The sequence below is a fragment of the Toxorhynchites rutilus genome, chromosome 2 (assembly GCF_029784135.1).
Source record: "Toxorhynchites rutilus septentrionalis strain SRP chromosome 2, ASM2978413v1, whole genome shotgun sequence".
Classification (NCBI taxonomy): Eukaryota; Metazoa; Arthropoda; class Insecta; order Diptera; family Culicidae; genus Toxorhynchites; species Toxorhynchites rutilus.
This window is the reverse complement of record NC_073745.1, coordinates 236521679-236533232: the sequence shown is the minus strand read 5'-3', so window position 1 is coordinate 236533232 and position 11554 is coordinate 236521679. Positions and strand designations below refer to the sequence as shown.

Below are 11554 nucleotides of genomic sequence, written 5' to 3'. Positions count from 1 at the left end.
TTAGCGGCTCCCCAGATTTTAATCCCCTAGACTTTTATGTTTGATCGTACATGCTGGCCAATCAGAGCGAACATAAAGTGAGCTCTATTTAAGAAGCGCATTTCCAAGATCTGGGACGAGATGCGAATGAACCAGATGCGTTCCGCGTGCAATTCATTTGAGAAATGTCTCGGGATCGTCATACAGTACAAGGAGGAGGGGGGGCGGAGGGATTGGTGCTCCCAGCTAATATGTCGTAAAGGTTCTCAATAAACATTGCCTCAATGAACATTGACGCAAAAATGAATATCTTGCATTTTTAATTTTTCTGACACACTTTTAATTGTATTCGAACTTTTTGAACACCCTGTATAAACATATTAGATGAACCGGTAAGTTTCTTCGGTTTTACAACAGATGGCGTAACTTGATTATTATTCCAGTGAATCAAATTTCCAGACATTCGTTGGAGCGCTACTGTCATTGCGCGTCTTTTTCAGTATATGTCAAAAAGTTGAAGCGTAAACAACATAGTTTTTTGCCACTTTGAAGATGTCGAATTTTGTACCAACGAGAGTGTTTTTGCGGGGAGTGTTACTTCATTACTTCAATATGAAGAAAAAAGCTGCGAAAAGTCATCGCATTTTGGTGGAAGTTTATGGTGACCATGCTCCAACTGAGCGAAAGTGTCAGACGTGGTTTGCACGGTTTAAAAGTGGTAATTTTGACTTGGAAGACGAAAAACGTTCCGGACCGTCAAAAAAGTTGGAGGCTTTACTCGATCAAGATCCGTCACAAACGCAACAAGAACTTGCATATACACTTGGAGTAGCTCAGCAAACCATGTCCGATCGTTTGAAAGCAATGGGAATGATCCGAAAGATAAGACATCGGGTGCCGTATGAATTGAAGCCACGAGACGTCGAACGCCGTTTTTTCACGTGCGAACAACTGCTCCAACGGCATAAAAGAAAGGATTTTTTTGCATCGAATCGTTACTGGCAATGAAAAGTGGGTCCATTACGACCATTCTAAACGTCGGGCAACGTGTGCATACCCGGCCATGCATCAACATCGACGGCTGTGCGGAATATTCACGGCCAGAAGGTTATGCTGTCTATTTGGTGGGACCAGCTGGGTGTGGTGTACTATGATCTGCTAAAACCAAATGAAACCATTACGGAAGACCTCTACCGAAGACAATTGATACGTTTGAGCCGTGCACTGAAGTAAAAACGGTCACAATACGAGCAGACACGATAAAATTCGATTACTACCTTTTTTTTTATGAAGTCAAAAATTGTATCGATTCGTGGTTAGTCGACAAACCGGCCGATTATTTCCGCAAATAGGTCCTTGAATTGTCAGAAAGATGGGAAAAAGTTGTGACTAGCTACTTTAAATTATAAATTTGTAACCATTTCTGCAGAATAAAGCATTAATTTTTGAAAAAAACGAAGAAACTTACCGGCAGTCCATATTTTTTATTTATCAATTAATCATAGACAAGTATTTGCCTTATTTTTTTTGAATATGGTTTTCGGCACATGGTTACCTGCCATATAATAATAAAGGCGTTACTTTATTTACGTGTCTTTATGCTAGAGAATTTAAATTTAAACTGAGTCCTAATTGGTCGTTGTTAAGTCAGACCGGACCATGTGATATTTTTATGATTTCGAGAAAACGAACATAAAGTTTAATGCTCTGCAATTTTCAAAGCATTTAATTACTGCATTTAAATAATGTTCTCAGAAATGTTAACTACATTCTGGCAATACTTTGACGTACGATAGTTGTGAGAAAACATCATGTATCATGCCAAAAAGGCAGTTATTTGGCTGCCTATACGTACATAGTCCACTCTGACTGAACCAAATGAAGCATTTTTTAAGAGTTGGCTCACTATGACTGAACAATTTTGAAATATTTCTCAATCAATTAACAGTTGTGAGTCAAAGTGTGCCATTCTGCTATGAAAATTAGAGCGAGAAGGATTGTGAGTTTGGAACTGAATAAACATTTGTTTGCGTTCAGCATAATAGTCTATGCCATCTACTGCTGACATGAATAGGATTGCTCGGCAAACATGTTAAGCATAAACTTCCCATTTTCAATCATCTTAGACAGAATCGTCAAATTTGGATTCATTGTCATCGCTATAGCCTTATTAGCACTCTGAAATAGTACATTTTGCGATCATTCACACTGACGGGTTCAAGCACATTTCGACAAGGTACCTATTAGCTTCAAGAAAATGTTTTGTTGGTTTGAATTCGGCGCTTGGATATTGTTTAGATTCAATATACAAATGACTGCCACATGGTCCACTCTGTCTGCACATGATATAGAGCCATTTCGCCATGGTAAATGGTACATGGTCCTCTGACTGCATACTATGAGGGATTTTCGTTGATCAATCATAACAATTTCGATCCGTTATTCCTGTTGTATGCGTGATTTTCCAAATCTGATATATGTGGTATGTAGCTCACATAATACTCAACCAAATTTAATCAATAACTCGAAATTTTCAATTTTGCGACTTGGTCCCCTCTGACTTAACACCGACCAATTCCCCTTTAACCATTTTAACGGTGGGGTTTTCCGTTGTGTTTATTTCCTTTGCTATTTTTTCCGGAAATCCATATTCATTTTATCCTGCATCCTCGCCACCTTTCGTAAGGCACATCTTTTCCATTATTTTATTTAACGTATCCTTTAACATTAGTTAGTCTATACCCTTAAGGTGGCCGTACACTGTTTGCCCAGAGGTCAAATATTTGATATTTTTGACAGATAAAGTTTGATTTGATATTTGTACAATCACTATTTTGTTTGCCACTCTTCAATTTTCAACAGTGGTAAACAATATCAAACACCGAACATGGAAAAAATCGACTGAAATATGCAAAGTAACCTAACCATGTACCGACAGGTTCGAAGAACAGACTGAAAAAATATTTTAGGCATCCAACAATTGAATATTTGCTTGTCGTATTTTGAGTAGAATATATTTGATCAGTACACGTTGACCAAATTTTATCTGTCAAAAAGAGTCAAATGTTTGGCTTCGGTCAAACAGTGTATGAGCACCCTTAGCGATGAATGAATATGGCAAATATCTGAAATACTCCCTAAGGAAGTCCATTACCGCCTGTTTAAACCTTCACTCTCAATTCATCATGCGATTTTGCATAGACCTGAACAAGTGATAATCTGTTGGGCTAAGCTCGGGAGAGTACGGAGGATGCTCTAACCACTGCGGCAAAAATCCGAACTCAATCGAAAGAAAATGACGAGGGTGAAAAAATTTAAAAAATATAGAATTTAAAACTATAACATCTGTTTAAATTATCAATTACCATTACTAAAATACCATTTTGGCACTTTTACAGGGAAAAAGTTATTCCAACAAAAAATTTTCATGTTTTCTATGAAAAATTACAACTAATCCTGATTTTGTTTAAAGTCAAGAAAGCGATATAATGTATTCGACAAAGTTTTACGTCTTATTAAAATATGAACATTTGTCCAAGCCATCAACTTTCTATCTTTTATAGTTTCTGGAATAGATGGCATTTTTTATGAAGACTCCTGAAAATATAACATTTTACTTGTAACATTTTTGTGTGTAAATTTTCGCATTTGCCATGTTCTTGGCATGTTTTTAAATAGAGAAAAGTTTGTAGAACATGACAATCACGATAACTCATAAAAATGTTACAAGTTAAATATTAGCAGTAATATTATAAAGGGAACATGAAAAAAATTGTTGCTAAGAAAATTTTTTCTTTGTATCAGTGCGCTTATTTCGATGTATGGATGACTTGTTGGTAATTGGGCTATTTATATATATTTGTTTCGAAATTTAAAAAAATTCTAGTTTTCAGAAAATGCATTTCAATTTTGATGTTATGTTATATTTTTTAATAAAACCATAAATAATTCCCTACATTCAATTCTTCAACCAACATTTTGTAAGTCTTATAGTTTTTGAGTTAGGAAGTTTATTTGAGAATTAAAAAAAATACGTTTTTGGGAGAAAAGAATTTCAATTTTAAAAATATTTTTATTTCAGTGTAAACTTTAAAACAGTTTGTTTGTATTTTTATGAAAATTTAAACAATTTCTGACATTCCATCCTTTGACCAGAACTTTGTAGGTATTATAGCTTTTGGGTTATAATTTTTTGTTGAAATTAATAGAAAAAACTTTGGCCCTTTTCAAAAAGTAGTCTATTTCTTTGTTGAAGATTTCTAGTATGCAAGGTTGCTTAAATGACCAATGTTTTTACACCCACAACGTTGCATTGTTATCTGAGATGGTGTTGCTAACTCATAAAACGAACCATACAGGTCAATACTATTGTCAATATGATGACATTTGAGAACATAATGGCAGCTGAACACAACCGATTTTCGATTTTTTTGATTTTCGAGCATCAATATCTTGACATTCCATATAAATGCATGATGTTGATGTTTTACCTCACGGACTTCGAGACTGAGTTGCCGTATTTGTAAGCGTGTCTAGAAATTTGCTGACATTTCATTTCTGTTAGTTCTTTTTGCAATTGAATTTTATAAACTTCTGAAATTCTAGAAAGCATGTATGAAAGCATTTGGTTTGCAAAACTGATACTTATAATAGCAAAAAAGACGGGTGGGTAACGTCGGGAACATAACCGAAGAGAGCACGACCTTTTGGTCGGAACCATTCGTGGAGCACAAATTGGATCAATCAAAACGAGGCACATAGTGGTTTGGACAATGCTTGACATTTCACAATCATTCAATTGTTTATCTCAAGAAAAATAAAATGTCATTAATTGTGATAGATGCGTAGAAATATTTCCTATCAATTGAAGTGAACATGTTTGCGATCTATTAAGAAATGCTCGACTTATAAGCGTTCAAAATCAATTTTTTTCCCACATGTTCGGTGCCTCCTATATCTTCCGGTTAGACGTAGCCTTACGTCAATACAGTACTTTTCGCGCTACAAATCAAAACCTCTAAAGCCTAGTTTATACGGTGCGAGTAAACATACGAGTCGGTCTAGATTTCGAAGAAATTCAGCACAAAGTATTTTCCTACACGGTTAGCGTGTATTTCGCGATAAAAATGTGTAATGATAAATGTAACTTAAAAGCTGACACGAAAACTGCAAATAGAGAAGTCGATTTCGGATCAATCATCTGTGGAATTCGGCTGTTTCTGACTATTTGATGGATATTTGAAAAATCACCTGGCATCTCTGCTAAGCCCATGCTGTAGTGTCTAGTTTCTCGCCAGCAGCTCACACTGTGTGAACGAACAAGGCGAGTCAACCAATTGTCAAGTGAGTTCACCGGCCCAGTAGCTGCTCACTGTCAAGTCAGCTACTAGCAACGTATAAATGGGCCTCATGTGAATTGACAATGTGGTGTTTAAAGAGTGGAGGAAACATAACAACGTTTTAGTAGTTTCTTAATGTTCTGAATTCGATCATTTTTTGCGCTAGCAAACGCAGTAGCCACTTTATTCTAAGTTGTGTGTTTCGTCATATTCCGCTATGAAATTTGGAGAATGACACGATCTGGAATAATTACAGGCAGGAAAAAAGCGTGCGTTAATTTAACCCGATCCCGATCTACAAATTATATGAGGGGCTTAAAAGAAAAGGGATGCAAGTGACATGTTTGATTTTCTCTTCTGGTCATAACTTAGCTGTAAACATATTCCCAGCTTATTTGACGATGTGGACGATCGGTCAGAAAAAAGTTCATGAAGAGAAATCGATCAAGTCACTTACACCCTATTTCTTTCTGAGCTCCTCAATTAGTATTCTATGTGAGTGCAAATCACTTTTTCTGCAAGTGATGAGAAAATCGTACAGGAAAAATGTGTCTGTAATTGATTTTATATTGGAGTAGGACTACGTCTTTCATTTCTATACTGGGGTGTAAGTTCAAAGTTTCGAAAACGAAAGCGTTACGCCGGAGAACGAGATTTTGAGCTATTAACTCCAAACAACTGATCGAAATGGTATGTTAAATACTGCATTCGAAAGTCTACGCGTTATATACTTGTTACTTTTTGATCCAAAAACTTGTTTCAATAGCCTTAAAATTGCTTTCAAAATAGGCTATTGAACTCAGTTATAATTGAACAACGATTGGAGCATGTGGTCGCTGTTGTGGTGAAGCTAACTTCGTTCATCATGAAAGCGCTGATGAACGATGTTACCAAGAGCCTGTTTATGCACCGTAGGCCAAAAGTTTAGTTTAAAGTTTAAAGTTTAAAGCCTCTATAATCCATTACCTGACCTGACCTGACCAAAATGCATTCACTATGTTTTGAACTGTGAGGGAGCGCAGGAATCGGAAAATTTAGAAGAAATAAGTTAAGTTAAGAAAGGTAAGTTAAGGGTAAGAACTTTCAAATCGCCTTTGTGCCTTCTAATCTGATGGAGAAAAGTTTGGATCTCAAACTATCTGATGGAGAATAGTTTGGATCTCAAACTCGAATATCGCCACTAGTCTTCGCGAATACTTTCGTTGTTCCGGGTTGATGGAAATATTGACCGTGTAAGATGGAAAAATGTTGATATTGAACACAATCATTGTCAATAATTTTGATCGTGTCAGGTGCTCATAAGACGAGTTATGCGCGATTCACATAGAACGTTACGGAAAAGAACGTCCACGTTCCGTCAACTCCTCCACCAATTCACACATGCAGTCAATACTCGCACCAGCACCGTCACGTCAAATGTCAAACGAATGATTTATTTAATGTTATTCATGGTGTCGCCACCTACAATAATTTTAAATTGCAACGCCCTCTTTCAAATCAGCATGCCTAGAATCAGTTCTAAATATAGAAAGATTTTATGAAAATCATTGAATTATTTGTATTATGTATTTGAAAGCTTAAGCCCCGTAGTCCAGACCTGTATTCAACAATAATACGAGGGTTGTTCAAATAATTAGTTTCAGTGCCTCAGAAATCGCGGAAAAATAAAGTTAGGACCAGGCGTCCCAAAAGTACTGCATTTTCATTACAGTCGGTATGAAATAAAATCGAGACTCACTGTGTGCGCGCTACATTCGCATACAAGCGACAGAGCACGAATGAATAAAATAAACCTGTACTATAGCAGTCGGTGCTTCGTCGAATTTGTCTGATTTGTCGGGCCCGATCGTAGTGAGCCAAACGTACTGTTCATTTTCCATTTTTTCGTGTCTGCTACTCCATTAATTCTGTCGCTGTAACAGTCGCTCACGATGCGATGAATATCATCGGTTTACCCGAGTTACTGTAAAATTTGACTGTCGCAAGAAAAATGTCATGACCAAGAAATTGCGATCGTAAAACAAGCCTTTATTTTATGCGTTTGTGCTTTTTCACCAGTACGCTCTGGGATGTGGTTGTGAGCACAAGTTACGTATATACAGAGACAGCCGGTTCAATTTTAGGTCGGCTGTATCGAGAATGATGTACTGCTGGTATGGCCGAATCAAGATAGGTACACAAATGAGCAGCAATTCATAGGAGAAAAAAGCACGGATCCCTAATGATTCTAGGCGAGAGTTTCTTTGTTAATATATTGATGACATCGGGAAATACTCAGTGTTGGGAATGTTTAGATTTATCCTCCAAGTAGGAAACTAATAATTGTGGTGACAGATTAATATATAACAATGCATTTTTGGCCTTATTTCGATCAAATCAATTTCAAATCGCCTCAATAAACACAAATGAAGCCAACTTTAAACGTTCGATCTACGCTAATTCCACCCACAACACTTCCTCTCGCATTTCTATCAACAGATTCTCCCCTGTTGCTCACACTGCTCACTTGCTCTCCACATATGATAGCCGCGTCATCGACCAACAAATATTTTTTTTCCATTTCGGAATATGCTGCAGAATTCACCTGAAACTGAAAATTATCTTCCGTTTCAAAGCCTACAACCTATAGTTTGCGAATGAGAAAATGAATAAAATACTGGTGAATAAAGAACACACTTTTGTAAGCGAACGACGTTGCATAATATATACAAAGACACCCGACATCATCAGCACGAGGGAAAAAAATCATTCACGACAGTAGCAATGCATTTACGATTGCATTCCGAATCTACAAACAACATGACTAGTTAGCAACCAGGCCTGTCGCAGACGAATGAACAAAATACTCACATATGGAAATGCAGCCGTGTACAGCACACGACAGTAAATATAAATTTCGCACGACATTTTCACTGTGTGATTGTCGTTAATAGATTGATCTAACGACTGTTACGGGCCAATGATGGTGACAGTCGTCAGAATACAGTCGTGGTGCGGTACATTTGGTACCCCTGGTTAGGACAAAAAACAAGGTAATTTTCGTAATCTACGTTTTATTTTATATTTTTCTACATAATCGCCGAGGCATTTTTTTATAGCGTGGCACGAGTTTTTCTATTTCGAGCGCGAAGTGCGTAGCGTCCAACTTTTTGAAGTACGATGTATTTGCGTCACGAATTTCTTCAGTGTTATCGAATCGTTGACCGTCGAACGCCTGTTTCATCACCGTACTATTGTGAAGTTTAGGACCGATTAAGAGCCGCGATTGAGAACAAAAGGCCAGGTTTATCGACGAAAGGAGTGTTCCCCATCCACGATAATGCGCGGCCCCATCCTGCTCGCGTAACTCAAGAGCAATTGAAAAAATTCAAATCGACTGTGTTCGAGCATCCTCCTTATTCCCCAGACCGTGCCCCTAGCGACTATCACTTATTCCCGGTGATGAAACAGGCGTTCGGTTGCGGTCAACGATTCGATAACACTGAAGAAATTCGTGATGCAGTTACATCGTACTTCAAAAAGTTGGACGCTACGCACTTCCCGCTCGGAATAGAAAAACTCGTGCCACGCTAGACTTTTTTCACAGCTAGTCGCGAATGATTTTGAATCCGACATTTGGAACTAAGAGATATGTTTGCATAAAAAATACAACCAAAATCAAAACAAAAGCCGAGACAAAAATCCAACGAACCGTCCCTCTCCGTCAATTATTCTTTTCTACAAATTCTGCCGGTCGTTTTCGTTGAACGTAAGCTGACGGGTCGTTACGTTGCCGATGTATGTGAATGTTTTCATAAGAATTGCATGGTAGAATAGCTGACGTAACGTGACGTAACTGGACGTGAACGTGACGTGGATGTTGTATGTAAATCGCACTTTAGCATGAAATTCGTCAATAATCGCATCTTGGTCAATTCTGCCAGAAGATGGATTCTGATTAATGTTTCTGTAAAAAAATGTTGAACCCCTTCACGGAGAAGGTATGCCATTTACAAGAAAGGTAATGGTAACTGCGTTACGGTTCGTAAATACCGATGACGTTTCTTATTTTTGACAAAATGTAAACACATTCGTTTGATTTCACTCCAATTTAGCTCGAGCAGAACTAAGATTTCAAAATTTGAACAGATTATTTTTTCAAAATGTTCACATTGTGGTCACTCATCGAGGCTTCTTTGCTTTGCTTAAACGCGATCTGCATTTTACACGAAGAAAGATTTCTATCCAAATGTGAGTATTATCGCTGGAATAATTTCATAGTAACTTAATAATATTGACACGTTTTCAATTTCTAGTTGGAATGGGAGCTTCCTCGGTTCAAGTTCACGGCTTCGGCGAAACCCCAACAACAAAGGCGCAAATATTAAATTTGATACGAGCAATTCGGACTGTGGCCAAAAGTATATTTGAACCATATAAATGCAACACTGGGTTGATACTAACGTTATGCATTCTTTTCAGTTCCATTGATATTTCTGAATCTTATAGCGATAGTATTCAAATTGTTATTAGGATGATAAACGGTGCTAACTTCTACAATGGTTTGTGCTGTTATGAATGATTCATGTGTACTATATTAAATGTAATGCTTTATATTTAATCACGATGCATTTTTATTTTGAAAGCGTAAATGAGTAAAACTGGAATACGGGTTCTGCGATGACAGGTGTTTTGCAACATATTGCAATCCACAGATCACACAATTTGAATTTGACTAAATGACGAGAGAACATGTTCAGTAATTTTGAGCCGTATTGTCGCTACAACCGACAACGTTAAGTTATTTTTTGGACTTCAAAGTTTTGAACTTATTTTCCAACCGAATCGTGTACGCATCCAACTGATAAGCTGCTGCTTCTAGTTTGTCAACCGTGGATTCAATGTCGTCGATTTTCTGCAGTAGAGGTTTCTGAAACAGAACCCATCGGGGAACTTTAGAATTTATTAGTGCTCATAGTAAATACAACTTACCAACTCTTCATAATTCCTGTTCAGTTCGTTATTTTTGGCTGCTATAGAATCGGACATTTGTCTCATTTCCGACACCTTCCCCATCATAGCTTTGTTCATATTCTCGATCAGTTTATAATCTTCAACAGTAGTGCTCAGTTCGTGTGTAATGTATTCGCCTGTTTTTTGAAACATTTTGGTCGCCAATCGAGATAAGTTCGGATCGTGTGCATCGAATGGTTCAAAGCTAGAAGTGGATGTTGACAGGGTAGGGCCTCGTTTTGGAGAATCCGTGACACCACCGAAGTCTTCCTCCATTGTGTGTTTTATTCTGTAAAGGGAATTGAGCTTTTAGTAATAAAATTAAGTTAAAAACGCTGTTCGAACACACAAATTAAAAGTAGTTGAAGAGATGCAATTACTCTTTGCATTTGTGATGATTTGTTTTTGTTGTTTTCTTCTACAAGAGATGCCAGATTTTTTTATTTTCAGATGTCTGTGTGAGAATATAAATTGTCTGTAAAATTATGTACATAATCAGGGGACTGCTAAGTAGCCATCTTTTTGTAGCTTGAATAGAAAATCACTGAAAGAGAGGTGCCAGCTGGTGTTTGTAGTGATTATCCTTATGTCAGTGAAAACCAGTCACGGTGAACCAGGGGTGGGTGACATTGCGCATTTCGAAACGAGTAACTTGTTTCGAGATAATTCAAACTCGAATCCAATTGATTTTAGTATTATGTATCTTTTTCGAGTTAGTATTTTCAGTGTACTATATTTCGAGCAAAATTTGTCTCGAAGAGAAATGTCAAATTTTTGGGTTTGTAAACAAAGCAACCTCCACAGTGTGGGAAATAAAGCTGACATAAAATAATATACAGCTATATATGACAGCTTTAATAATTAATTCCTTCAGTTTGCACTGAAATTAACCCATTTCTTGTACACTCTAAATAACAGTGTCGGAAAACGCAGTTTCTTAAACGTAAGATTTACCGGAAGGAGAGATGTTCGAAGAGAACGATGATTGCCGAAGGCCGAGCCGAAGAGAAGAGAATGATTCTCTTTACTCCGATGTGAGAACAGAGAGTTCAGATTTTGACGGACTTTCCCCATAGATGTTAAAAATATTGAAAATGATGAACGACAAGGGTTTCAGAGAGCTCCATTTATGTTTAGAAAGGAATTTTGTACGAATTGGGTACGAAGATAAACGAAATAAAATCCCGTGCAATAAAAGGAAAACACAATAACATTGAAAATTGTCTTCAAGTACCAGCTTCTAC

General features: G+C 37.2%; 2 protein-coding genes across 2 annotated transcripts; one reads left to right on the top strand and one right to left on the bottom strand.

Annotated features, from left to right (window-relative positions):
- The first annotated feature begins 9365 nt into the window (after positions 1-9365).
- LOC129768797 (immediate early response 3-interacting protein 1) lies at positions 9366-9949 on the top strand. Its single transcript, XM_055770683.1, has 3 exons — positions 9366-9548; positions 9614-9718; positions 9780-9949. Exons 1-3 carry the CDS (start codon positions 9461-9463, stop codon positions 9833-9835), a joined length of 249 nt encoding a protein of 82 aa, XP_055626658.1. The 5' UTR covers positions 9366-9460; the 3' UTR covers positions 9836-9949.
- Positions 9801-10797, bottom strand: LOC129768796 (biogenesis of lysosome-related organelles complex 1 subunit 2). Its single transcript, XM_055770682.1, has 3 exons — positions 10660-10797; positions 10290-10599; positions 9801-10227 (listed from the first exon to the last, which is right to left on the bottom strand). The coding sequence occupies exons 2-3, from the start codon at positions 10584-10586 to the stop codon at positions 10099-10101; spliced, it is 426 nt and encodes a 141-aa protein (XP_055626657.1). The 5' UTR covers positions 10587-10599; positions 10660-10797; the 3' UTR covers positions 9801-10098.
- Positions 10798-11554: the final 757 nt, after the last annotated feature.

What these genes read in the sequence shown, in the direction of transcription:
- LOC129768796 (XM_055770682.1), bottom strand. Translation starts at nt 10,586, where the DNA reads ATGGAGGAAGACTTCGGTGGTGTCACGGATTCTCCAAAACGAGGCCCT. An exon ending in ACAGGAATTATGAAGAGTTG is followed by an intron (nt 10,228 to 10,289) that starts GTAAGTTGTATT and finishes GTTCTGTTTCAG; the next exon opens with AAACCTCTACTGCAGAAAAT.
- LOC129768797 (XM_055770683.1), top strand. Translation starts at nt 9,461, where the DNA reads ATGTTCACATTGTGGTCACTCATCGAGGCTTCTTTGCTTTGCTTAAAC. An exon ending in AGAAAGATTTCTATCCAAAT is followed by an intron (nt 9,549 to 9,613) that starts GTGAGTATTATC and finishes TTCAATTTCTAG; the next exon opens with TTGGAATGGGAGCTTCCTCG. An exon ending in AATTCGGACTGTGGCCAAAA is followed by an intron (nt 9,719 to 9,779) that starts GTATATTTGAAC and finishes CATTCTTTTCAG; the next exon opens with TTCCATTGATATTTCTGAAT.